At 43.5% G+C, this 23,830-nt stretch overlaps 2 protein-coding genes across 6 annotated transcripts in view; one reads left to right on the top strand and one right to left on the bottom strand.

Annotated features, from left to right (window-relative positions):
* Ubap1 (ubiquitin associated protein 1) overlaps nt 1-23,830 on the top strand; it is a 43,003-nt gene that overhangs the window by 17,930 nt on the left and 1,243 nt on the right. Inside the window, exons 3-8 of one of the 5 annotated variants that reach the window (XM_013522989.1) lie at nt 7,983-8,107; nt 8,219-8,248; nt 13,777-14,700; nt 18,359-18,427; nt 22,556-22,738; nt 23,448-23,519. In XM_013522989.1, coding sequence (XP_013378443.1) covers nt 7,983-8,107; nt 8,219-8,248; nt 13,777-14,700; nt 18,359-18,427; nt 22,556-22,738; nt 23,448-23,519 — 1,403 coding nt within the window. Of the gene's footprint in view, nt 1-7,982; nt 8,108-8,218; nt 8,249-13,776; nt 14,701-18,358; nt 18,428-22,555; nt 22,739-23,417; nt 23,520-23,830 lie in introns of all 5 variants that reach the window. The other 4 variants (XM_013522987.1, XM_013522988.1, XM_005401083.2 and 1 more) reach the window with 4 other exon arrangements.
* Nucleotides 17,024-23,830, bottom strand: part of Kif24 (kinesin family member 24) — a 93,676-nt gene continuing 86,869 nt past the window's right edge. Inside the window, exon 14 of the mRNA XM_013522984.1 lies at nt 17,024-17,508. The gene's annotated coding sequence lies outside the window, so the exon portion shown is untranslated. The remainder of the gene's footprint in view (nt 17,509-23,830) is intronic.

Below are 23,830 nucleotides of genomic sequence, written 5' to 3'. Positions count from 1 at the left end.
AAAAAAAAAAAAAAAAAGACAAAAGGAATGATTGGCCTGGCAGTGTGTATTGGTGTGCTTTCCTGTACTACAGATAAAGGGTAGCATGACAGTGTCCCTCAGCAGAGTCAGAGTGGTGCAGCAGTCACGGTGGTTTTAACTTGCTTATGTGACGTTTTGAATTGCTGTAATACACATAGCCGCATATTTAACTTGTATATGTTTTGTTAAATTGCTTTGGAATTAAATCACCTGAACTCTTGAATTAGCATTCTGTCAGGTCAGACGTTGTATCTTCTGAATCTCCTGTTAACAGTCCTTGCTGTGAAATCTTCCAGAGGGTGATAGAGGGGTAAATCTGATGTTACCTCTGGATCACTTTCTCAAAGGAAAAAGAGTCAAAGGCAGAGGAAAGTCTTAGAGAATGATCAGAAATGAAAATTCTCAATTTATAATGTTACTTCAAAAGATAGCCTCTTTGGCAACTCATTTTTATTTTTATTCTTTTTTTTTTTTTTCCTTCTGGTACTGGGGGATTGAACCCAGGGCCTTCCCACTGAGCTACATCCCCAGCCCATTTTGTGTTTGGGGATAGGGTCTCAAACTTGCAGCCTTCCTGCCTCAGCCTCCTAGAGTGCTGGGATTACAGGCATGTGCCACCATGCCCAGCTGCAAGCTTTTAGATAGGAGTAAATATACATTGGACTTCCAGGTTATATGTTTTAGCTAAATAAATTCAGAGAGAAAAATTATAATTCTGAGGGTGTCTGATCAATAAAGACTTTTTAAAAGTGCTTTCTCTAGCTTCTTAAATTCCTAACCAAAATGTCAGGATTTAAATAGAGCTTTCTGAGCAGAATTTGGGAGAAAGGTTTTCTCTTTTTCTCTTAGGTTGTTCTGCTTTAGTAGGGGTCCATCACTGAGCTCTTATTTTAATTTCAGTGATGATAGTTGGGTTTTTAAAAGAATTATTTTTTAAATATCAAGTAGTTTAAGGAATAGAAATTAAAGGAAATAAGTGGGAAAAATTTTATGGGCAATCTTGTAGGCCCCTGAGTTCAGGAAATTAAGTTCAGAATGGCTTTACAAGGCTGATCTTAGCTAGCAAACTAAAGCTACTATTTTTTTTTTTTCCAGCAAGGTACTTTACACCATTTCCTCAGGGCTTTTTTCGGTGACTGCACCATTTTTATCCTGTTAAAAAAGACTCGTATTCTTGGTTTACTTGTATAGGACGCACAGGGTCAAAAATGACCATTTATGGTGGTATATGCCACATGATCTTTCAGAGTTTTGTTTTGTTTTGAGATAGAGTCTTGCTGTGTAATTCAGGCTGATCCTGAATTTACTGTGTAGTTCTGGCTAGCCTCAAACTTGCATCGATCCTCCTGCCTTAACCTACCAAGTGCTGGGATTGCAGGTGTGTGTCATCACGCCCAGCATCTTTCATTTCTAAGTGGCTGGCATCTTAGAGTTTTTGTGTGTTTTGGTTAAGGAAATCTGATGGCGTGGTCTAGCTAATGAATCCATGAATCACTTTCCCCAGTGAAGTATTACCTGGCTGGTCTAATGAAGGTTTCGTAGGTGGGGGTGTAATTTTTTACCACACTTAGCGTGTCAGCAGGGAGGTAATGACTGCCTTTATGACTGAATAATTAAAATGACTTTTTTCCTATTTAAATATTTGGGCCTTGTACTGTGCTATCTTATGACTGACTAGTATTTAATTTATGTTCAAGTTGATTCTTTCAACTGAACTCCTCCCAATGCTGTTAATAATTACTTACTACTAAATAATAGAATAAAGGATACAAGTAGTTACTTTTCAAAGACTTATAGGAATATTTTCTATATATTATATAAACTATAAAAACTTTCGGTTTAGGTTATAATTTTCTTGGAGTGCTGGGTCTTTAAAATGGTAATCCTTTTTAATTTTTAACTCATTTTTTACTTGTTTTGCCTAAGAAAAGCTATTTTCCAGAAGTGAGTTTTAAAAGATTTTTTAAAAATTTCAGCAAATAGACTACCTTTTTTTTTGGTCATACTAGGGCTTGAACCCAGGGCCTTCACACTGAGCTGCATCCGTAACTCCTTTAAGTTCTTTACTTGGAGACAGGGTTTTGCTGAGTTGCTGAAATGCCCAAGCTGGGCTTAAGTTTGCAGTCCTCTGCCTCAGGCTTTCCAGAGCACTCGGGTTACAGGTGAGTGCCACTATGCTTGGCACAAATAACTTCTCTGTCTTTTTGAGACAGGGTCTCACTATGCAGTTCAGGCTGGCCTTGAGCTCACTTTGTAGCCCAGGCTGGTCTCGAACTCACAGTGACCTCCTGCCTCAGCCTCCCCAGTGCTGGGATTACAGGCGTGTGCCAGCACGCCCAGCAACAAATTGCTTTTGATAACTGGAAAAATGTCTTGATATTCTAAATTAGGGAAAAAATAGATCTCTATAATAGGACCTAATAAAACGTCTTTTTTTTTTGCAGGGGGAGTGGGGATACTGGGAATTGAACTCAGGACCTTGCGATTGCCAGGCAGGCGCTTATGCCCCTGAGATATATTTCCAGCCCCTTAGGACATAATAAAACTAAAATCCCATTCTCTTTTTAATCTGCTTTGTTTGAGGTATGATTGACAAAGGAAATAGTTGTATATATTATTAATGTTGATAGTTTGGGATAGTCACCCATGAAACTAGCACTGCCATCAAGGCGTAATCATGTCTGTTACTTCCTAAAGTTTCCTCATGCTTCCTTAATTATTATAGTCATCCTCTGTATCCACCATAGATAGGTTCCATGGCTCCTGAGTATACCAAAATCTATGGATGGTTATATAAAATGATGGCATTTGCATGTAACCTATGCATATCTTCCTGTATACTTTAAATCATCTATGGATTGTAGCACTTCTGATATTTAAAAATGTAAATATATAAATAGTTGCTGTACTGTACTTAGGGCATAATGAAAAAGACAGTGTGTATATTTAGATACAGCCCCTTCCCAATATTTTTGATCTAGAGTTGGCTGAATGTATGAATGAGGAACCTATGGATCCTGAGGGCCAGCTGTTGAGTGTGTGTGTTTTGGGCTAAAAGCACTTAAAATCTATTGTCTTACCAATTTTAAGTTATAATAATGTTAGCTATAAGGCGTGTGTCATGTAATAGACACGTAGAATTTTTTTTATCTAGCGTAACTGAAACTTTTTACCCTTATATGTCACCTCCCCCAACTCTTCCCTTTTAAAGGCAGACTGCTGGTTTATATCGTTACGTAATTTCTAGAGATTCATCTTACCCTTAGGTTAATTTCTGTTAAACAGTGGAAATACTTTTCCTGCTGAGTGATAGAAAAGGGGTTCTGTTTTAGCTTATTTTAAAAGGCGATCTGTAATTGCTTTGTAGTTTAGTGTAGAGAAGTTGGCCATCATTTCCAGTCATTACTATCCTGTGTCATTCCTCTTCCCTCTGCTGCATCCAAGATTTTCTCTTTATCTGTTGTTTTTAACAGTCCTTGGTTTGATTTTCTGTGTGTCTAATCCTCTTTGGGTTTACCCTAAACTTCCTGAATCTGAGAATTGATACCTTTTATCACTGGAAAAATTTTGGCCCTTACTTCCTTGTCTGTGTGTCTCCTGCTCTGTTCTCCCTCTGCTCTTCGAAAACTTCTGCCACATGTACATTAGGCTGTTCGGTATTGTTCCAGGTATAGCTTAACAGTCCGTACCTTTTTGACTTTTGTGTTTGTTCAGTTAATTTCTTTTGACCTAAGTTCAAGTTCTTTTTCGTCTTTCCTCTGTTGAACTGAATCTTGTCTTCTGATTGGCATAGCTTGGTTTATGAGCCATTAACATTTTTCTTCTCTGATGCTTTTTTCTACCATTTCCATTTGTCCTTATGATTCCATCTCTGCTGTAATTCTCCGTGTGCGTACACGATGGTCTTTTCCATAAGATTTTAAAACACTTACTTTAGCGTTTGAAGCTCCATGTCTGATACGTAGGCTATCTTGGCTCTCCTTGGGTTTGGTGTAATGACTGGTTCCTCTTAGTCATGGGTCACATTTTCTTGACTCTTTGGCTGTCTTACAATTTTTTATTGAATGCCATTGCATATTTAAAGGCCGATTTTTAAAAAAAGTTTAATTTAGTTTTATTGTTAGGATGTAACATTTTTCTTATGACTTCACATCTTAGAGCATTTATATAATTTTGTGTTACCTAGGTTATGGTTTTAAAATAGTGAAAACAAAAGAATCGCATTTTCTACTTAAGTTTGGTCTAGACTTCCTTTTCAAAAACCTAGATCTGAATCCTTTTACAGTAAATCCTGAAGTAAATGTAATTTAGTTACATAATCTAGTCCCTTTTATTAGAAATTCTTCCCTCCTGAACCTCAGTCTGGAATTGTACAGTACCTATTTTCAGAAAAACAAGCGTGACCTAGGATCAAGCATATTAGCAATTTAGAAAGAAACAAAACAGAACAAAGTCTTCTCAGAATTTATTCCGAGCTGTGAAACATTCAGCTAAGTCTTTTCCACTGTGGGGGATGCAGAGTGATGCGCAGAACCTGGCTTTAGGTAATTCCCACTACCACAGACATCAGAGATCTGCTTTCTTTTTTGAATCTGAATTTAGGAAAGTAGGCTCAGACATTTAAGAAAGAACGTATAAGACCTTCAGTAATAACTAAATCTAAAAGACTTTTGGGGTGAGAGAAAATTGTTAAATTTCTTAGTTATATGGGCCATATGATTATTAATTTGTTTGAATTTGTTAAAAAATAAAATATATTGAGCAGGCAAAGAAATTGATATTTTTAGATAGGTATTCTGATATGGGTAAAAATGGATGATTTCTAGCCTAGTGTGGTGGCACATGCCTGTAAGCTATGTGGGAGGCTGAGGCAGGAGGATTTGGACTTTAGGGCCAACCTGGCTAACTCAAGGAGTATGTAGCTCAGAGGTAGAGTGTTTGCCTAGCATGTACAAAGTCCAGGTTTCTATCCTCAGTACAACAACAAAAAATAATTACTAAGGCCTAATTGGTTATATTTGGCAAAATGTTTTCTGTAATTCTCCCAGGATTATCATTAATAGTACTTATGGTGGTCTTCATTATTCAGAAAAGTTTCTTTTTGTTTCCGTGTCTTCTTTTTTTGTTGTTTGTTTTTGTTTTTCGTTTTTCTTCCAGTAGCAGGAATCGAACTCAAGACCTTGCGCTTGCCAGGCAGGTACTTTGCCACTGAGCTAAATCCCCAGCTCCTCCATGTCTTCTTTTGTTGTTTATTTTTGTTTTGGAGTACAGGGGATTTCATCCAGGGCTTTCAGCATGCTAGGCAAGTGCTCTACTAGGCAGTTCCATCCCTGGTTTTTTTAAATACTTTACCTCCTCCTCCGCCCAGTAGTCACACAATTATTCATTCCCTGTTAAAGGTTTTAAAGGACTAAGGCCCTTGGCATTTTCATTAGTACTTTTTTTTTTTTTAGACAGGGTCTCGCTATGCAGTTCAGACCGGCCTTGAGCTCACTTTGTAGCCCAGGCTGGTCTCGAACTCAATGATCCTCCTCCCTCAGCCTCCCGAGTGCTGGGATTACAGGCATGTGCCACCACGCCCGGCCATCATTAGTACTTTTTAAAGCAGGTCCCTGTATGTAATTGGTGGGAGTGAGGGGAAGCAGCCCATGTTTAAAGGTAGTCTCCCTGATCTTGTCTGTCCTTAATCCTAGATCTGCTTGTGTTTTTTTTTTTTTTTTTTTTGGTTTTTCTCCGGTACCGGGAACTGAACTCACGACCTTGCGCTTGCCAGGCAGGCGCTTTGCCGCTGAGCTAAATCCCCAGCCCCTGCTTGTGTTTATAGAATATGAATCTATTGATATAAATCACAATGCATAGCTTCCTCACTGAAAGTTGGGTGAAGAAACAACTCCTTTTTTTTTTTTTTTTGGTAATGGTACTTAGACAATTAGACACTGTACCACTGAGCTATATTTCCAGCCATTAAAATTCAATTTAGTTTTTTTTTTTTTTTTTAATTTTAGACACGTTCTCATATTTGCTCAGGCTGGCCTTGAACTTGTGATCTTCCTGCCTCAGCCTCCTAAGTAGCTCCTGGGTTCCAGGCATGCACCATTGTGCCTGATCAAAACACCCTTTTTGAAGAACAGTCTCATGTGGCTCCTGTACCTTTAGCATAGTACTGTTTACCCCTCCCCCTCTCCCAACTCCTACCACCAATGTACGGTAGAACTGTTCTTTTAAGAAAATACAGTTAGTATTATTGTGGTCAGATTTTCTCACATTAATATATCATGTCTGCTTGTGTTATTATAGATAGGATTTTTTCTAATATTTATATCACACAGATAACCCATTTCAAATGAATCTTCTTATTAAACAAAAAAACTTATTTTTTTAAAAATTTTTCTGAGGCAGGTTCTTGGTAGGTAGTTCAAGGTGGCCTTGAACTCATTGTGTAGCCCAGGCTGGCCTTGAAATTGCGGAACCCTCCTGCCTCAATCTCCAGAGTGCTGGGATTACAGTTGTGTGCCACTACACCCAGTGTTGAAAAAGTAAAATTTATTTTATCAGCTGTGTTTCATTGTGCACGATGGTTCTGCCAGTAAGTCAATTTTCTGGATTAGTCCAGAAAAGAAGTAGCCCAGTTTGGAGTATGCACTAGCCCGTAAGAGTGATACACAAGAGGCGGTCTCTTTTTCTGTGACACTAAAGTTTTGTTTTGTTCTTTTGTCTTTTTGAGACAGGGTCTCGCTATGCAGTTCAGGCTGGCCTTGAGCTCACTTTGTAGCCCAGGCTGGCCTCAAACTCAGTGATCCTCCTGCCTCAGCCTCCCGAGTGGTGGGATTATAGGCGTGCGCCACCACACCCCCCTTGTGACACTGAAGTTAATTATCTGTCCTGGTCTTTTTCTGTTGTTCAGTTGTGATAGGCAGCGAACCTCTGAAGGACTCAAGCAGTTTAGTTGTATATAGCTTATATTTTCTTGATAGTTCTGTTCAGATTCCTGTGCTCTTGTCTGGTTATCTCTTTCCCTTTTAATTGCTGTGCTGCTTAAATAGTTCTCCAGTGGAGGAGGGGCTCAGTGGTAGAGTTTGTGCTTAGTATATGTGAGGCTGTGGGTTTGATCCCCAACATGCTCCCTCCCAAACCTGAAGATTGTTCTAGAATGTGATTGTGTTCTTTAAAACCAAACCAAAACAAAACAAACTAGAGTAACTTTTACATTAAAAACTAAATCTAGAGAACTCCAAATAAGGAGGTTCCTTTGTGAGGAGCCTATTAGTAATTCAGTAGTGTCATCCACTGCCTGATACGTGCCTGGTATTGCTGTGTAGCTTTTGAGGTTACATCATTAATAAGGGAGCCTAGATGAACTTACTTGGCAGGTACCTGACGCTTCACTGAGCAAGACAGATAGTAAATATAATAAAAAGTCAGGTGTAGAGAATGACTGGAGGTGGTGAGTGTTAGGAGGAAAAGTCGGGTGGTGAGGTGTAAGTACTGTAGCAAGGGCAGGACAGTAATGTTGAGTAGGGTGGTCATGACGAGCCTCACTGACAAGGTAATGTGTGAACAAAGACCGGAAGGACGTGAAGGAGTGAGCCGGGTGAATAGCAGAGGGAAGGGCGTTTCGGAGAGGGAACAGCCAGAACGGAGGTCTCCACGTATGGTGACCCCGAATATGACCCCGAATACGAGGGCAGAGATTGTGGGCGGGGGGAGGCCTTTTAGGCTGTTGTGAATACTGTGACACTTAGACTAAGTAAAACTGAAAACAAATCCCAGTAAGACCAAGTAGAGTGAAGTTGAATTTCCTGAGATCTAGGTCAGGAGAAGGTAAGAGGTTGGAATAGGAACTTTTTGTAACTTGTAGTCTTAGGATAGCATAAATTAATGTGTGTCCATAGGCATAAGAATATAGCAAAACAAATAATAAAGTTCTCTGCTGATATTTTGTACTTTATTTTTGATTATAGGGACTTTCAGTTACCTTGACGATGTCCCATTTAAGATAGGAGACAAATTCAAAACACCAGCTAAAGTTGGTCTACCTATTGGCTTCTCCTTGCCTGATTGTTTGCAGGTTGTCAGAGAAGTACAGGTAAGTGGTGATTTTTAGTTAAAAGTTTAGTACGCTTAAAAATTAATAAGAATTTGATGTACAGTGAAATAGGAAAAGCTCTTTTATATCTCTTTTTTGTATTTCTCATAGCTCTTGTTACTGCCTGGACCACACTGTTACGTACGTACATACGTTCGTACATACAGACGCACGCACATGGCCACTTAATGTGTGTTTTATGCACTCAGATTTGTTTGATCTGTAGATTGTGTATTTCTGTATATCTCTCTGCCTTACACAAAACAAATGCCCACTGCCCGTCTAACTTGCTTGCTCACCTCTTTCCTTTTCCTTTATTAATGTTCTTACTATCTTCTCTGTCCCTAAAGTTAGATAATACTTTTCCTTTGCTATGTCTCATATTCTATTTCAGCCCTGCCTTATTTTTCACCTGGGCTATTGCAGTAGTTTCTTTAATTGACTCCTCTACTGGCAGCATTTTCCTTCTGTTTCCCACATTTGTTTCTCGAGTGATGTTCTTAAAATGGTGGATTGTCACATCCCCGCTCAGACTATTCAGACATGCTCGGTGAGTCATCAGTCCTTACTGCAGTAAGTATGGGTGTAGGGTGTTGGCGGAGCACCTTGGCGCCTCTCCTTCCTCTTCCCTCCAAACCGGATTACCAGTAGTTGGTTGAGTTTGTCTTGTACTTTACCCCATGAAGTATCTCTACCTAGAATGTGCTTTTGTTTCTCACTGTACTAACTAACAGCTGTCTGTTAAAATCTACTTACTCTTTTAGGTTGTGTTTAAATGCTATTTCCTCAAGGGCTTTCTTCTCAAGCCTCTCTTCTTTAAAAGTCAATTTATGTAAATGTACTGAATTTCTTCTTGAAAGCAGCAAATAGCTGTGTGTTTCTTCTTTCTTCAGTACACATTTATTGAATACCTGCTTTTGAGAGATGTTCTACTGGGTTCTGAGGATAAAGATATATGCCCTAATCATTGTCTTAACGTTGCTTATAGTTCGGACTGCCGTGGAAAACTGGAAAAGTACTCTATAGTACTCAGATATGTCTTCCTGTGACTTAAGAACTTGAGTTTTTAAAAATACAACTTTCTGGAAAAGAAGTCTTGTTTCTGGAAGATTCACTACAGCATTTCCATGTTACTTGGAAAAGTATTCTAGCCGGGCGTGGTGGCGCAGGCCTGTAATCCCAGCATTCGGGAGGCTGAGGCAGGAGGATTGTTGAAAGTTCGAGACCTGCCTGGGCTACAAAGTGAGCTCAAGGCCAGCCTGAACTGCATAGCGAGACCCTGTCTCAGAAAAAGAAAAAAAAGAAAAAAAAAGTATTCTGTCTTCCATAGTCTGTATCCTGTGAATAATCAGAGTGTAGAAATTCAGCGTTTTTTTTTTTTTTTTCTCCCCATTTGTTTTGTTTTGGGGCCTTGTGCATGTTAGGCAAGTGCTCTACCACTGAGTACTCTACCCTAGCCTGCAGTTACTGTTTACTGAGGGGAAAAAATACATATATTTGTATATGTATATATTTGTAAATGTATATAAATATATATGTATGTACAAATATATATGTATACATATATCTTTTGTTTTATGTGTATATTTTTAACAGTAGCAAAATTTCATTGAAGGTAGGAAAAGGAACAGTCTCCACGGAGCAAGACTGGGTCAAGTAAAAGTAGGAAGAGAAGTGCGCCCTACACCGTGAGAGCGGCCACCATGCAAGAGAAAACACAGTAGCCTAAAAATAGTCTTATTAATTTAGGATTCACATGACATGAAATTCCTCCTTTTAAGGTATACAGTTCGGTGGCTTTTAGTATATTCAAAGTTGTATAAACTCACTGTTATTAGTTCAGAACATCTTCATTTCCCTAAAAAGAAACCCAGTTATCTCCCTAGCGGTCACTCCCTCGCCCCTGCCCTCCAGCCCTTGGTGCCCACTCGTCTGCGTCCGTCTCTGCTGGGTATGCTGTACCTTGTAAATGAATCCAGCAGTATGTGTGCAGGGTTTGTGACTTGCTTGTTTCACCTAACGTAACAGTTTTTGGGTTTATCTGTTTATGCGTGAGGTAAAGTCTTACTTCATTTTTGTGGGCTGAATTTGAATGAATACCATGTTGTGTATATCCATCCATCAGTGGATAGGCCTTTTGGTAGTTTCTACTTTTTGATTACTATATTATGAATAATACTGCCGTGGACATGCTATGCAGGCTTTTGTTGTAATATGTTTTCAGTTCTTTTAGGTATGTGCATGGGAGTGGAATTACTGGGTCCTGTGGTAACTATGAGTTTAACAGTTTGAGGAACTGCCGGACTATACTCCACACTGGTTAGCAACACCACTTTGCATTCCCACCTGCCCTGCAAGACAGTCCAGTTTCTCTACATCCTTGCCAACTCTTGTTATTAATCATCTTCTCTGACTTTTCTGGTGCTGCGGATTAAACCTACGACCTTGTGCATACTAGACAAGTGCTCTACCAGTGAGCTACATTGTAGCCTTTACTTTGTCTTTTTCGGTACGAGGAATCGAACTCAGGACTTTGCGCTTACCAAGCAGGCGCTTGTGCCACTGAGCTATATCCCCGGCCCTACTTTGTGATTTTGATTTATTCACATCCTTGTGGTTGTGAAGTTGTTTCTCATTGTGGTTTTGATTTACAGTTCCCTAATGACTGATAATAATGAACAATTAGGTATTTTTTCTTTATATATGAATTGATACTCTTCTTGTGAATGGAGATTTCATTGGCCAGGAAAAATAGGGATTTACTTTATAAAGGTTTTCCTTGTTCTGCTTGCCTGGCAATTTTTTATTGGTAACAGTGAGTGGCCATTAAATTACATCTGTTTCTGTACAGTACTAGTAACAGTGTGACTTAAACACACACAGGGTCATATCTTGATCTCTAGCACCACAAAAAAAGTTAAAAAAAAAAATAACAAAACCAAAAGATCATTTTTATCTGGCTGTGGTTGCACACTCCTGTCCAAAGACCTGGTACTTTGGAGACTGAGGCAGGAGAATTGCATGAGCCTAGGCATTAAAAGCCAGCCTGGGAGACCCCCAGGGATACCTAGGACTTCACATGGTATCAGATTCTCTATATGAGTGCAGCAGTACTGTAACAGTCAGCTGATGCTGGAGTAATTACTAAGTGGCTGGAAGAAGGTGCCAGATTTCATCAAGATGCTCAGGTAGCACACAGCGTAAAACTAATAATTTGTTTATTTCTGTAGTTTCCCATTTAATATCTCTAGACTGTGGTGATTGCGGGCACCTGAAGCAGTGGGAAGAAAAGCTGTGTATTAAGGGCAGACTTTTGGAATGCAGTTATAGTGCTTGTGCTGCTTTCTCCATGAACACTCCACGGATGCTTGATGCTGTTGCTTATTACTGTACTCCCAAACTACATTATTCTGTTTACTTTAATATTTCTGCCTTTTTTCTCCCCAGTGTGGTTTTCTCAGGATTCCATGTATTCTGATTACTGCAGTAGAAACAGAAGCTCAGCTGGGCATGATGGCATATGCCTGTTAGCACAGCACTCTGGAAGGCTGAGGCAGGAACATCACACAAGTCAGCCTGGGTCAACTTAGTGACTTAGACCCTATCTCAAAAAAGGGGTGTGTGTGTGTGTGTGTGTGTGAGAGAGAGAGAGAGAGAGCTCAGGGTGGAATACCCTGTGTTCAGTCTCCACTGCCACACACACACAAAAAACCAAAAAACACAAAAGAAGGGAAAAGAAACAAAGGAAAACTCAGTAAAGATTCGCCAGAAAAGGAAAGAAATTTCCAGTTCCTTCAAGTAAAATTTCAGAGAATGTGTAGGCAGTGGTAAGCTGGTTACAGCAGTTCTTATTGGAGGTCACTGGTTGCAGAAGTGGGTTTCCCTCCGTTGGAGGCAGCAGTCTGCACCCGGTGCTGTTTCCGTACTGTTCTGTCAGTGGTGGAGTCACAGTGATCGCAGTGTGTCTTTTTAGGACACAGCGCCCGGCTCAGGGATTTAAATTACCTCGATGCATGCATTTCTGGGCTTCCGTGTGCTATTTGAAGCTAGAAGGCCTGAGGATGGCCAGAGGATGTTCTGGTTTTTCAGTAGGTTGCTTATCTCTAGACCTCTTTCTCCTGTTCTCCCTGGAGAACATGCACACAGACGTTGTTTACTTTAGAGCTACTGCCAAAGACGGTTGTCCTCCTGTCCTATGTGAGTTTTGCTTTATTTAGTAGTTGTATTTCTTTTAAATATGCTAATAAAAGATTTCCAAATTGAACTGTATTTAAGGTACTGTTAAGAAACCATAAAGAGAATACTTCAGTCTGTAGAAATCTTAATCTAAGTATATCTGTGTTTCTTTTCTTTTTTCTTTTTAATCCACCACGTAGCATACACACGTAGCCCCATGTCTAGACTTCCTACATTTTGAGTACAACCTATTCGTTATCCTCTTAATTGATGGTGGTTTAAGAGCATAGAATCCATAGGCAGACTGTCTGGGTTCAAAGCCAGGTTCTACCACGTAGCAGTTTTATGACCTTTGGCATAACTGCAGTCACTAAGGATAAAAATAATTACTTTTTTTTTTTTTTGGTCTTGAGACAGGATTTCACTATGTAGTTCAGGCTGACCTTGAACTCTTTGCAGTGATCCTCCTGCCTCAGCCTCCCAAGTGGCTGGGATTACCACACCCATCCAAAATAATTACTTTAAAGGCCTGAGAAAAATCTAAGGAGTTCATACATGAAAAAAGTGTGTACACCATTTATTATTATGTGTGACACCTTGTGTTTCTTAGCATTTTTAAATGTTAGAGCTTCTTGTTACATGGACGGGATGCATTTAGGACATAGTGCTAGATAGTAGAGATCCAAAGGTTTATAATGAGGTTGCTGCCCCCAAGAGGCTTGTGATACTGTTGGGAAAATGTTCGGGATTACATATTAAAGCTGTGGTCACATGTGCTTGGGATCAGATGACTAATTGAGACAAATGCTGTAAGATTATTTTTTCTGGTCTTTTTTGAGACAGGGTACTGCAGTGCAGTTCAGGCTGGCCTTGAACTTGTGATCCTCCCGAGTCAGCATCCTGAGTGCTGGGATTATAAGCATGCGCCACCATGCCCAGCCTGTAAAATTTTATTTTATAAAAAGTTTTTATTTTTTTTTTGAGACAAGGTCTCACTGTGTAATTCAGACTGGGCTTGAGCTCATTATATAGCCTTGGCTGGCATCTAACTCAGAGTGATCCTCCTGCCTCAGCCTCCTGAGTGCTGGCATTACAGGCGTGCACCACCATGCTGTAAGATTTTAGAAGAAAGCATGAGCCTAGAAGAACTTTATAGAGGAGGTGACTAAATTCTTCATGAGCCCCAAAGAATTCTAGGAAGGAAGACCCAAAGGGAGGGAGGCAAAGGAAGTGGGAAGGCTCATTTTGCCTAGTATATAGGATTAGAGGCCATAGAAACTGTCCAGTTAATCCCTAGGAGTAGTCTGGGAGCATAGATGACTCAGTCATATAAACACATTGGAAGCATCCGTCTTCCTGAGTGGGGTTTATCGCACATGCCGTAATTGCCGCCTGGACTACTTCTGTTTTGTAAGAGAGAGGAAGGGGTGGATTGGGTTGGGGAAGGGCAGCCACCTGGATTTACACCTCCATTCTCTGCTGTATGTTTGCAGTATGACTTCTCCTTGGAAAAGAAAACCATTGAGTGGGCTGAAGGTATTAAGAAAATCCAGGAAACCCAGCAGGAAGCAGAGCGCAAGGCTGAGGAAGCAGAAGTCAGAGTGAATTCTAAGAGTGGCCCAGAGGGTGACAGCAAAATGAGCTTCTCCAAGACTCACAGTACAGCCACGATGCCACCGCCTATTAACCCCATCCTCGCCAGCTTACAGCACGACAGCATCCTCACTCCGACGCGGGTCAGCAGCAGTGCCATGAAGCAGAAGGCTCTCAGCCCGCCCCACACGAAGGCAGATTTCAACCCTGCGGACTTCGAATGTGAGGAAGACCCATTTGACAAGCTGGAGTTAAAAACTATTGATGAGAAGGAGGAGCTGAGAAACATTCTGGCAGGAACCACTGGGCCCATCATGGCTCAGTTACTGGACAACAACTTGCCCAGAGGCAGCTCTGGGTCTGTGTTACAGGATGAGGAGGTCTTGGCGTCCTTGGAGCGGGCAGCCCTGGATTTCAAGCCTCTTCATAAACCCAATGGCTTTATAACTTTACCGCAGTTAGGCAACTGTGAAAAGATGTCGCTGTCTTCCAAAGTGTCCCTTCCTCCTATCCCTGCAGTAAGCAATATCAAATCTCTGTCCTTCCCCAAACTTGACTCTGATGACAGCAGTCAGAAGACAGTCAAGCTGGCGAGCACTTTCCATAGCACATCCTGCCTCCGCAGCGGCGCGTTCCGAAATTCCCTAAAGCCTTCTGCCCAAAGCAGTGCCAGCGAGATCAATGGGGACCATGCTCTTGGGCTTGCAGCTTTGAACTTGGATAGTGGCGCAGAGGTGCCCACTCTGACACCGTCCCACACGCCTTCCCTGTCTGTATTCTCTGTGTGCACAGAAGAGTCTTCACCTCCAAATGCAGGTCCCACAGTAAGTCCTAAGTTGTCCCCTGCCTAGCGCTTGCCTACCTCACAGTCTTCTTTTCAAGGCTTAGGGCAAAATGGGGCATGGTAAATGGACTTGGTTATCACTATATGTGATTCTGTTTACCTGAGGGCCAGGATTATTAGTTTTGAAACTAGCCTGGTTAATTTTCGTTTTGGTACCGGGAATCAAATTTAGGACCTCGTGCTTGCCAGGCAGGCACTGTGCAGCTGAGCTCTGTCCACAGTCCTGGTTAATTTTTGTTTTGTGGGTTTTTTTCCCTCATTGTTGGGGATTGAACTCAGGGTCTTCAACATCTAGGCAGGTGTTCTACCACTGCGCTACACTCCCAGCCTGAACTTGGTTAATGTTTATTCCTCCCGACTCTTTGGATCTTTTCCTTTACAGTGATGAGAAGTGATGAGTCTTGTAAATGGTGTTTCCCGCTTTGCTCTTTTCTGTGCTGTCATGCGTTGTATTTTTTTTATGGTTTTCTTTGTCCTTCTTAACGTTTTTGTTATTATTTCTCCTCCTATGTGTATGTATGTATACAGTACAGGGAGTGCTCAGCTACACCTCCAGTCGTAGGTTTATTGAGACAGGGTCTCGCTCTGTAGGTCAGACCGGCTTGCACTCACTGTATATCCCTGGCTGGTCTCCCTCTCACGGTGATCCACACACGCCACCATGTCCAGCTTTTTTTTTTTTTAATTCTTGGAGAGACCAATTTCAAATTCAGAACATTAGAAGCAACAATCAGGACAGCACGGTCAGCCTGAGATGTGCCTATACCTGTGTTTCTGATAAAGTCTCTGTGTCGTAGGACATCAGTGACAGTCACATAATATAGCTGGTCTCTAATTTCCTCAGGGCAGTATCAGTGGTGATAACACTCTCATATTCTACTTTCAGTTAGTCCAAAATTTTTTTTTTGGAGTAGGGGGTATACTGGGGATTGAACTCAGGGCTTCTGCTACATCTCTGTCCATATTTTTTATTACTTTGAGACAGGATCTTGCTCAGTTGCCCAGGCTGATACTGATGTCACATTCCACCTGCCCGAGCATCCCCAATAGCTGGATGGTAGGTGTGTACCACTGCCTAGCAACCTAGATTGCTTTCAAGGAGCTTTTCTCATCTCAGCAGCTCTTAAAATTTTCAGTGGTTCTTCTGTCTCCTTTTTGTTTGATTTTTGACACAGGGTTTTGCTATATAGTCCGGGATGGCCTTGAACTCACTAGTAGCCTAGGTCGGCCTCAAACTCACAGCATGCCTTCTGCCTCAGTCTGGAGTGCTGGGATTACAGGTGTGCACCACCATCGCCTGGTTCTTTTGTTAGTCCCTCCACATTTGTAGATGACATGGCGAGTAGTGGTGGACTTGGCCAAATGTGAGTGTACAATGACGACAGTTTTTTTTTTTTGAGACAAGGTCTCACTATAGAGATAAGTTCAGGTGGGCCTTAAACCTATTATGTAGCCCAGGCTGTGAGGCCTCCAACTCACAGTGATCCCCCTGCCTCAGCCTCCCGAGTACTAGGATTACAGGCCTGCACCACTGTGCCCCTCTGACAAAGTTCATACAAGTGTTTTTCTTCTCCATTTTGGCTTTGGTTTAGTGGTGGTTTTCTCAACACTTGTTCTGGTAGCAAATCCATTACAATAAAGGTAATGGTGTTTTTTAAAATGGTTTGTTTGTTTTTGCAGTACTAGGGATTGAACCCAGGGAGTGCTGACCTGCACCTACTGCCCTATTAAAATCTTACGTTATTATGAGACAGGTCCTGCCTCAGCCTCTTGAATAGCTAGGATTATAGGTGTGGGCCACCATGCCTGGCTTTCTTCTTTTTTAAAGTTGCACAGTACTCTTCATTATACTTTTTTCCAGCTTGCTTATTCCTGTCTTACTGTACCATGAGTATGGTTCATTTGGTCATAGCTTGGCGAGCTGGGTGTTACATTTCCTCCGGCTCAGTGCTTCCTTAGTAACTGGTAGATAATTTTTTTGAGAGTTGAATCATAAGGTGGAAATCTCATTTACCAGTCTCATGTACCAATCTTGTTTAAGAGTAGGAAAATTTATCGGGGAAAAGGAATGGGGACTAGGAAAAAGAATGAGGAATACGAATGGGGAATGGGAATGCCCTAGGAATAGCCCCTCTCAGGAGGGGTCCCAAATGGGTTGCCCCTTTTCTTAACCTTCTTTCACTAATAAGAACTGTGTGGCAGGGCGTGGTGGCGCACGCCTGTAATCCCAGCACTTGTGATGCTGAGGCAGGAGGATCGTAGCGAGCTCGAGGCCAACCTGGGCTACAAAGTGAGCTCAAGGGCAACCTGAACTACACAGCAAGACCCTGTCTCAAAAAGACTAAAAACAAGCAGACAAAACAACCCAACTATATGGTTTTCTTCAAAGGAAGGGAGGAGGGAAAGCTGTGTGTTCTTGGGAATGGAGATTTAATGTAGAAGGGTGAATTGATTAACTTGCAGGCAGTCTGATTGGCTTCAAAAAAATTGCAGATTCAGCGAGGTTCCTTTATTTGTGTGTATGTGTATATATATATTTTTATACAAATTTATTTGTATATATATATGTATATATATTTAAATAAGAGTCCCTCAACAGACCACTTAGAGAAAGGAGCACCGTTGTAGTGGTGCGATGTCCGCAGGAAGGCGGGACATGGCTGCTGTTACCCAGTAGGAGGACGAAGGCGTGGTCTGCTTTCCAGCCAGTGCCAGGGCCCGGCAGCGGCACCCTTGGGAGGGGCTGTGTGAGTGCTCCCATCGTCAGCTCCCGGGGCTGGACCTGGGCCTGGAGGAATGGGACGAATGCAGAGCATCAGTGTTATTTCCTTGGGGTGGGCTTCATCCTAATGTCTCCTGGTCAGTAGACGCTGTACGCCTTTTGTGACTCATTAAATGCTTTATGTAAAGGATACTTAGCCACCAACCCCGTTTAAACTTACGTTAAGCATTTGGAGACTAGTGCCAGTGAGCTACCAGCAGTTACTGCTCATCCAGAACACTTGGCGTTCTTTGACCAGGGTGACTGTAGTTTCTTTCTGGCCCATTTGTCTCAGCAGCAGAAGGGGCTTGCTTGCTGCTGGCCTGAGATGGTGCCACTCTGCACGTACAGGAATACACAGCTGGAGTTGCATTGTTCTAGGGGTCGAGGCCCCACGCCGAGCAAGCAGAGCTTGGTTTCCATTCTGGGCCTTTATGTGTGAGCCTCGAGGTCCCAGTGAGTACTTTTCTTTCTCAGGTAACAGTGCCGGAGGCAGGAGTGGTGGCGGTGACCTGGGCTGCGCACACCCACTCTCCCAGTCAAGTGTCCCTGGAGATGCGTTCTTGTTACTACTCTAGGTGCTGTGTTTTGGTCGGTCTCCATCTTTAGATTTTACTTTCATGCTTTACTGTTTGATAAAGCACGCCTAGAAGGGGAGAAATCCTTAGGGATCATCATGAGAGAGACAGTCCTGAATTTGTCTTTTGTGGCACTGGGGATTGCACCCAGGGCCTTTGCACCGAGCTACATCTCCAGGCCCTTCTTTATTTTTAGACAGGATTTTTGTTGAACTCTCTCTGCTGGGATTTGTGAAACAGAGCTGCTATTTTTCAGTGTCAGCCTTTTCTTGCTTTTGAGATAGGCTCTTGTTGTGCAGGCTGGTCTCAAATCCGGACTGAAAGCGACCCTCATACTCAGCCTCCCACGTGTTGGACTGCATTTCTCAGTAAGTGTGCTTATATTGCCTTTTTTCTAACGCTTCTAACTTTAGACAGTTTCATATTTCCTGTTACAGTGGTTGAGGTCTAAATCTTATAATTGCCCCCCCTTTCCCTTATCCTATATCATATATATATATACAAAGTTCAGGTGAATTAATATTCATGTTATGTTTGAGGTTAGTATACTGAGTTTAGAAAACACATTGTAATTACTTTCTGTCTCTCCTGTACTGCCTGTTTCTGGGATTCCCATAGTTTCTTTGTACCTGTTTTCTGCTCTCCTTTTTTTGTGGCACAAAGGATTGAAGCCAGGACTTTTGCACTGACCTGGATCCTCAGGCCTTCTTTTGAGTAGGGTCTTGCTAAGTTGCCCGGGCTCGATTCAAACTTGTGATCTGCCTTTTCTGATGGTATTGGGCCCTCCTGGGCCTTTCCAAATTGAGGGTTAACCCAGTTTTTAAATCCTGGAAAGTTTTTCTCTTTGGTATTTCTTTGATATTTTTCTCTGTTCTTTTATTAGATTTCCTAAACCTAGATGTTTGAATCTCCTTGACGGAGGGTGTCATTTTCTATCCTTTTCTGTTTTTCTGGTTTACCTCCTGCAGTGTATCCTTAATTTTTTGCTGCTCGTGGTGGAGGGGTAACTGAATTGAACCCAGGGCCTCGGGCATGCTAGGCAAGTGGTCTAACACTGAGCTGTTACTTGATTCTTACATTGTTTGTTTTTAAATCTTCATTATATTTTAAATTTCCAAGTCTGTTTCCTCCTACGGTTGGTGTCATTTGTTGGTGGATTTGGCTTTCTGTTCATGTTTAAGAACGAGGCACTAAAAACAAAAACATATGTGAGTTGGGAGTGTGCTGCTGATCATTAAGGGTCAGCAGAGGTTGAACACTGACTTGGAGGGAAACCCCCAGAACATCACCGCTGTCCTTGGGTGTCTGGTTCACATTTTCTAAAAACTGAGCTTTCTGTCTCTTGGAGAAGGGGTGGGGTAGGGAAGGTTTTGCCTGAGGATTTTAAGTGTTCTGATCATGGACTTTGTGCGTTCGTTTTATTCCTGTAGTTCCTAGTATTTCAGGGTCTGAGGCCTGCTTAGGGGTCCTGGGGGTTGGCAGGCTGATGCTCCTCTTTCCCACTTGCTTGTTTTATAACTACTCTTAGTACATGTTTGAGGTACATAAAGTTACATTCATCATGGGGTGTTGGTACAGGTGTATCACACATCTTAATACTTTCTTGCTTCTGCCAGTAACCATCCCTGCATGAGCTTTCCCCTTTCTAAGGTTTCATTGAAATCCATTGGCCCTTGTGTCCCCCATTTTTTCTTTGACCTTAAAGGTATATAATAATTTTAATTCTTATCATTTTACAAGAGAAGGTCAAGATGTTTGGTCAGTTCCCCATATTAAATGAAGCCCTCCTTTGAAAATCCTAATAGAGCTGGGTGCTCTGTTAATCCCAGCTGCTCAGGAGGATGAGGCAGGAGGATTTTGAATAAAAAAAAAAAAAATCCAAAAAAAAGACACTCCCCCTTATTCTGTAACTGATCAGCACGAATTCAGGGCGAAAGCCAGGCCCTGGAGATGCAGAAATGTTGGTGATCTGGTAACTCGTATCTAAGAGTGCGTGCTGTGCTGCTTGCTGCCAGTGTGACCAGAGTGGAACCGGAGCGCTGGCGGGAGCGCGCCTGCCTCCCGCAGGAGGTGCTTTGGTGTCACAGCAGGAGCAGGCATCGGGGAAGTCTTGGCAGGAGAGCTGGCTGTCTTGACTGAGGCTGGACGTGAAGGCTGCACAGAGAAAGGACTGCCACCTTCCGAAGCCCAGGATTTGCCCGGACACTCGAGGCTTCAAAACACTAATGCTTACATCCTCCCAAATCCTTCCCTCAAACACTTAAATGTGGACGGATAACTTGATAATTCTAATTTGGTTTGTTACTGAAGTGGGGATTGAACTCAGTACATTGCACATACTGAGCATGAACTCTACCCCTGGGCTGTTACACTCCCAGCCCCACTAAGTGTCACTTTAAGTGACTGTCATGGCTCTTCATTATTTACCTAATGCCTTATGTGGGCTATGTCCCCAGTATTTATTACACTGTGATATTTGTATACATAGATTTTAGTTTGCATTTTCCCCAGAAGTGCACAACTACATAGAACAATCTGAGTATCATTCATACTTTACCCATGCCAGATTTACCTACAGTATCAGATAAACACTTCTCCCACCAGAATATTTGAGAATTTTTATTTGTTTTGTTTTTTGATCTTTTTGAGACAGGGTCTCACCATGCAGTTCAGGCTAGCATTGAGCTTACTTTGTATCCCAGGCTGGCCTTGAACTCACAGCGATCCTCCTGCCTCAGCCTCCCGAGTGCTGGGATTACAGGCGTGTGCCACCATCACCAGCCTTATTTGAGAAATTCTTAAAAATTTTTTTTTTAGACCCAGTTTGCTATGTGTTTCAGGCTGGGCTTGAACTCACAGTAGCTTTCCTGCCTCAGCCGCCAGAGTGTTGAGATGACAGATGTGCATTACCATGCCAGTTTAACCCTTACAGCGCCTGGTATTTTGTGGGAGGTCTCCCATCCCAGTACTGTATTTACCAGCCCCAGCGCTGCGTAGACTCCAGAATCAGGCATGTTCAGGGTGATATGGCCACGGCTTCCCGGGTGGGAACTTTAAGCATGTAGTTTTTATAACATATGTCCACGTCCCACTAGGCTTTCAAGAGGCATTATGACAAAGGCAGGGATTTGGAGAATAGTCCCACTCCTTCCTGGGTGGGCTTATCCTTTCAGAGGTGACATTTCTCTTTGGATGTTGGTATTCTCTGGGTGGGTGGCTGTACTGCGGATTCAATCCAGGGGGTGCTACATCCTCAGCCCTTTATCTCTATTTGGTACCAGGAATCAAACTCACAACCTTATATTTGCCAGGCAGGGTCTGTGCCGCTGAGGGGTGTGGGGTGTGTGGTGTGTGTGTGTGTCTCCGGTCCCCTCCCCCTGCTCTTTTTGAGACAGGGTCTCACCAAGTTGCCCAGGCTGGGCTAAAGAGTTCTCTTGTCTCAGCTAACCACCACACCCAGCTGGGTGTTGGTATTCGTGACCAGGCAGAGCTTGGCCCTGAGGACACAGCGCTAGGGGTCAGGGGCCGGGCTGCCTGTCCGCCATCCACCCAGTGACCTTTGGACAGTCTCATGACTCAGTTGCTGCGCATGTTGTGGATGAAACGGTCAAGTAGAAACAGTGGGCTGGAAGGCCTGTGGTCTTCATGGCTTCCCCCAGGACAGTTTGAGAGGACCAGTTGGTTACAGCAGTGTCATTTGAGGGCTCCCTACTGTCTAAAGCACCCCAAATTTTAAAAAAGAAATGAAGCATTTCTTTGGTTCTTGGGAGCCAAACTAAACTCTAGAGGATTGTGACTTAGTTCCCATGGTGGATGGGTCCTTTGGCTTGGGAATGAACTTCCTTTTTGCCTTGGGGCTTACACTAGTCAGCAGCAGACTGACGGCCCTCGGAACCCACGTTCCAGCCCTGGGGCCTGCTGTGGCTCCTGCGACCTCGTCCTGGCTCTGTAGGACAGCAGCTCTAGCAGGCAGTGAAGGACGTGTAGGGTGTGGGGCAAAGGTGAGAACCCTCTCAAAACCCTGGTCTGGCCGTGCCCGGAGCAGTACTTGCAGCCTTTGCCCAGTGATGGGGACTCCGACCAGAGTCAGCCCTGCAGTGGGAGTACTTCACTGAATGAGCCCTTCAGGACTCCGATACGTGGCCTAGAAAGGGACAGTGAATGGAGCCCAGCAAAGAAGTCACTGCCCGCGTAAGCACGGGCTGGCTGTTTGTCGCCCCACAGCTTCTCCAGACCAGGGGGTTCGGGCACGGAAGGGCACGTGGTGGTGCGTGCATTGTTTCTGCAAGGCGGGAGGAAACGGCTCCCTCCCTTGGCTGGTACCCTCCAGCTCGTACCTCTTGTCTGTCTGACCAGCAGCCTGGCTCTTTCTCCCAAGCGGACTGGTGACTGCGAGGTTGACGTGGGAAGCGCTTGGCTCAGGCCACCTGAGGGCCATGTTTTCTGCAGCCCCGGTCGTCTTTCTGGACGTGATCCTCTTGTTTCTCTACCACCAGGTCTCCCCTCCGAATTTCTCAATGTCACAAGTGCCCAGCGTACCGAGCTGTCCCCAGGCCCATTCTGAACTGCAGACACTGTCCCCCAGTGAGCGGCAGTGCGTGGAGACGGTGGTCAACATGGGCTATTCATATGAGTGTGTCCTGAGGGCCATGAAGAAGAAAGGGGAGAATATCGAGCAGGTGAGTGGTCGTCTGCAGGGGTAGGTGGGGAGCCAGGAGAGCACCTGACCTCTGGAGCTGCAGTGGCGACTTGCTTCCTTCCCTGGTTGGTGAGGACTCAGGTACCTTACCAGGGAGACCAGTAACTTCGCCGCAGCACCTCTCTGGGGTCTGCTTTGGGACCTGGGCTGAGGGAAGGCCCGGAGCAGTGATGGCAAACCTTTGAGCTTCCGGTGAGAACAGCGGCTGTGCTGTGTGCCATGGGCCGGCCACCACTGGCCTAGAGCGTAGTGGAGCCGTTAGACTGCCATCCAGCTAACCCCTTCCTCCTTTGCCCTTACAGAAGCCAAAACTAGGCCTAGAGATGTTCGCCTTGTCAAGGCTTTCCAGGGAGTCCCGCCCTTGGGGGCATTGTCTTTACCTGCACTGTTGCTTAGTGCCCCATCCTGCCAGGCGGTGGGGCTGACACTGTGGGAGTCGTGAGTCACTCTGGCAGCGGCCCTTTGGCAGGGCGTGCCTGCCTGTGAGCACGTAGCCACTGGGGCTGTCCTGTGCCGGGCACGGTTGCGGGTACAAAGGCAGGTCCTGATCAGGAGGCGCTGGCCCGGGTTGGGCGGGGAGCAGCGGTCACACTAACTGGTTAAAGGCTCTGGGAAGCACAGAGGTGTGGCAGTAGGTGTTTCCTTCTCTCTTCTCTTAGATTCTTGACTATCTCTTTGCACATGGACAGCTTTGTGAGAAGGGTTTCGACCCCCTTTTAGTGGAAGAGGCTCTGGAAATGCACCAGTGTTCAGAAGAAAAGGTGAGAACCCTGCTTCTTGGGAGTCCTCTAGAAAACATAAAGTAGTCCTGGTTTTCATGCCTCACAACCCGCTGACCTTGCCAGTGACTGCAGGCAGAAGCATTTGAAATGCAGAGTCTCCCAGCTGTCCAGCAGATTGAGGCCTATGTTTGGCTTGGATGAAGCATTGGGTTAAAGATTATCTAGAACATCGGGGAAGGGAATATTGACTGGGGAAAAAGCCAAATTTCTGGTTGACTTGGGCCATTGCTAGTGTCTGCCGACCTTACTTCCCAGAAAATAGCCACTTAAAGGTTCATTATTTTGCCTTG

The sequence above is a fragment of the Chinchilla lanigera genome, unplaced genomic scaffold (genome assembly GCF_000276665.1).
Source record: "Chinchilla lanigera isolate Chin_1 unplaced genomic scaffold, ChiLan1.0 scaffold00071, whole genome shotgun sequence".
NCBI lineage: Eukaryota > Metazoa > Chordata > Mammalia > Rodentia > Chinchillidae > Chinchilla > Chinchilla lanigera.
The sequence above is the reverse complement of the archived record's forward strand: the minus strand, read 5'-3'. Positions and strand labels throughout refer to the sequence as shown.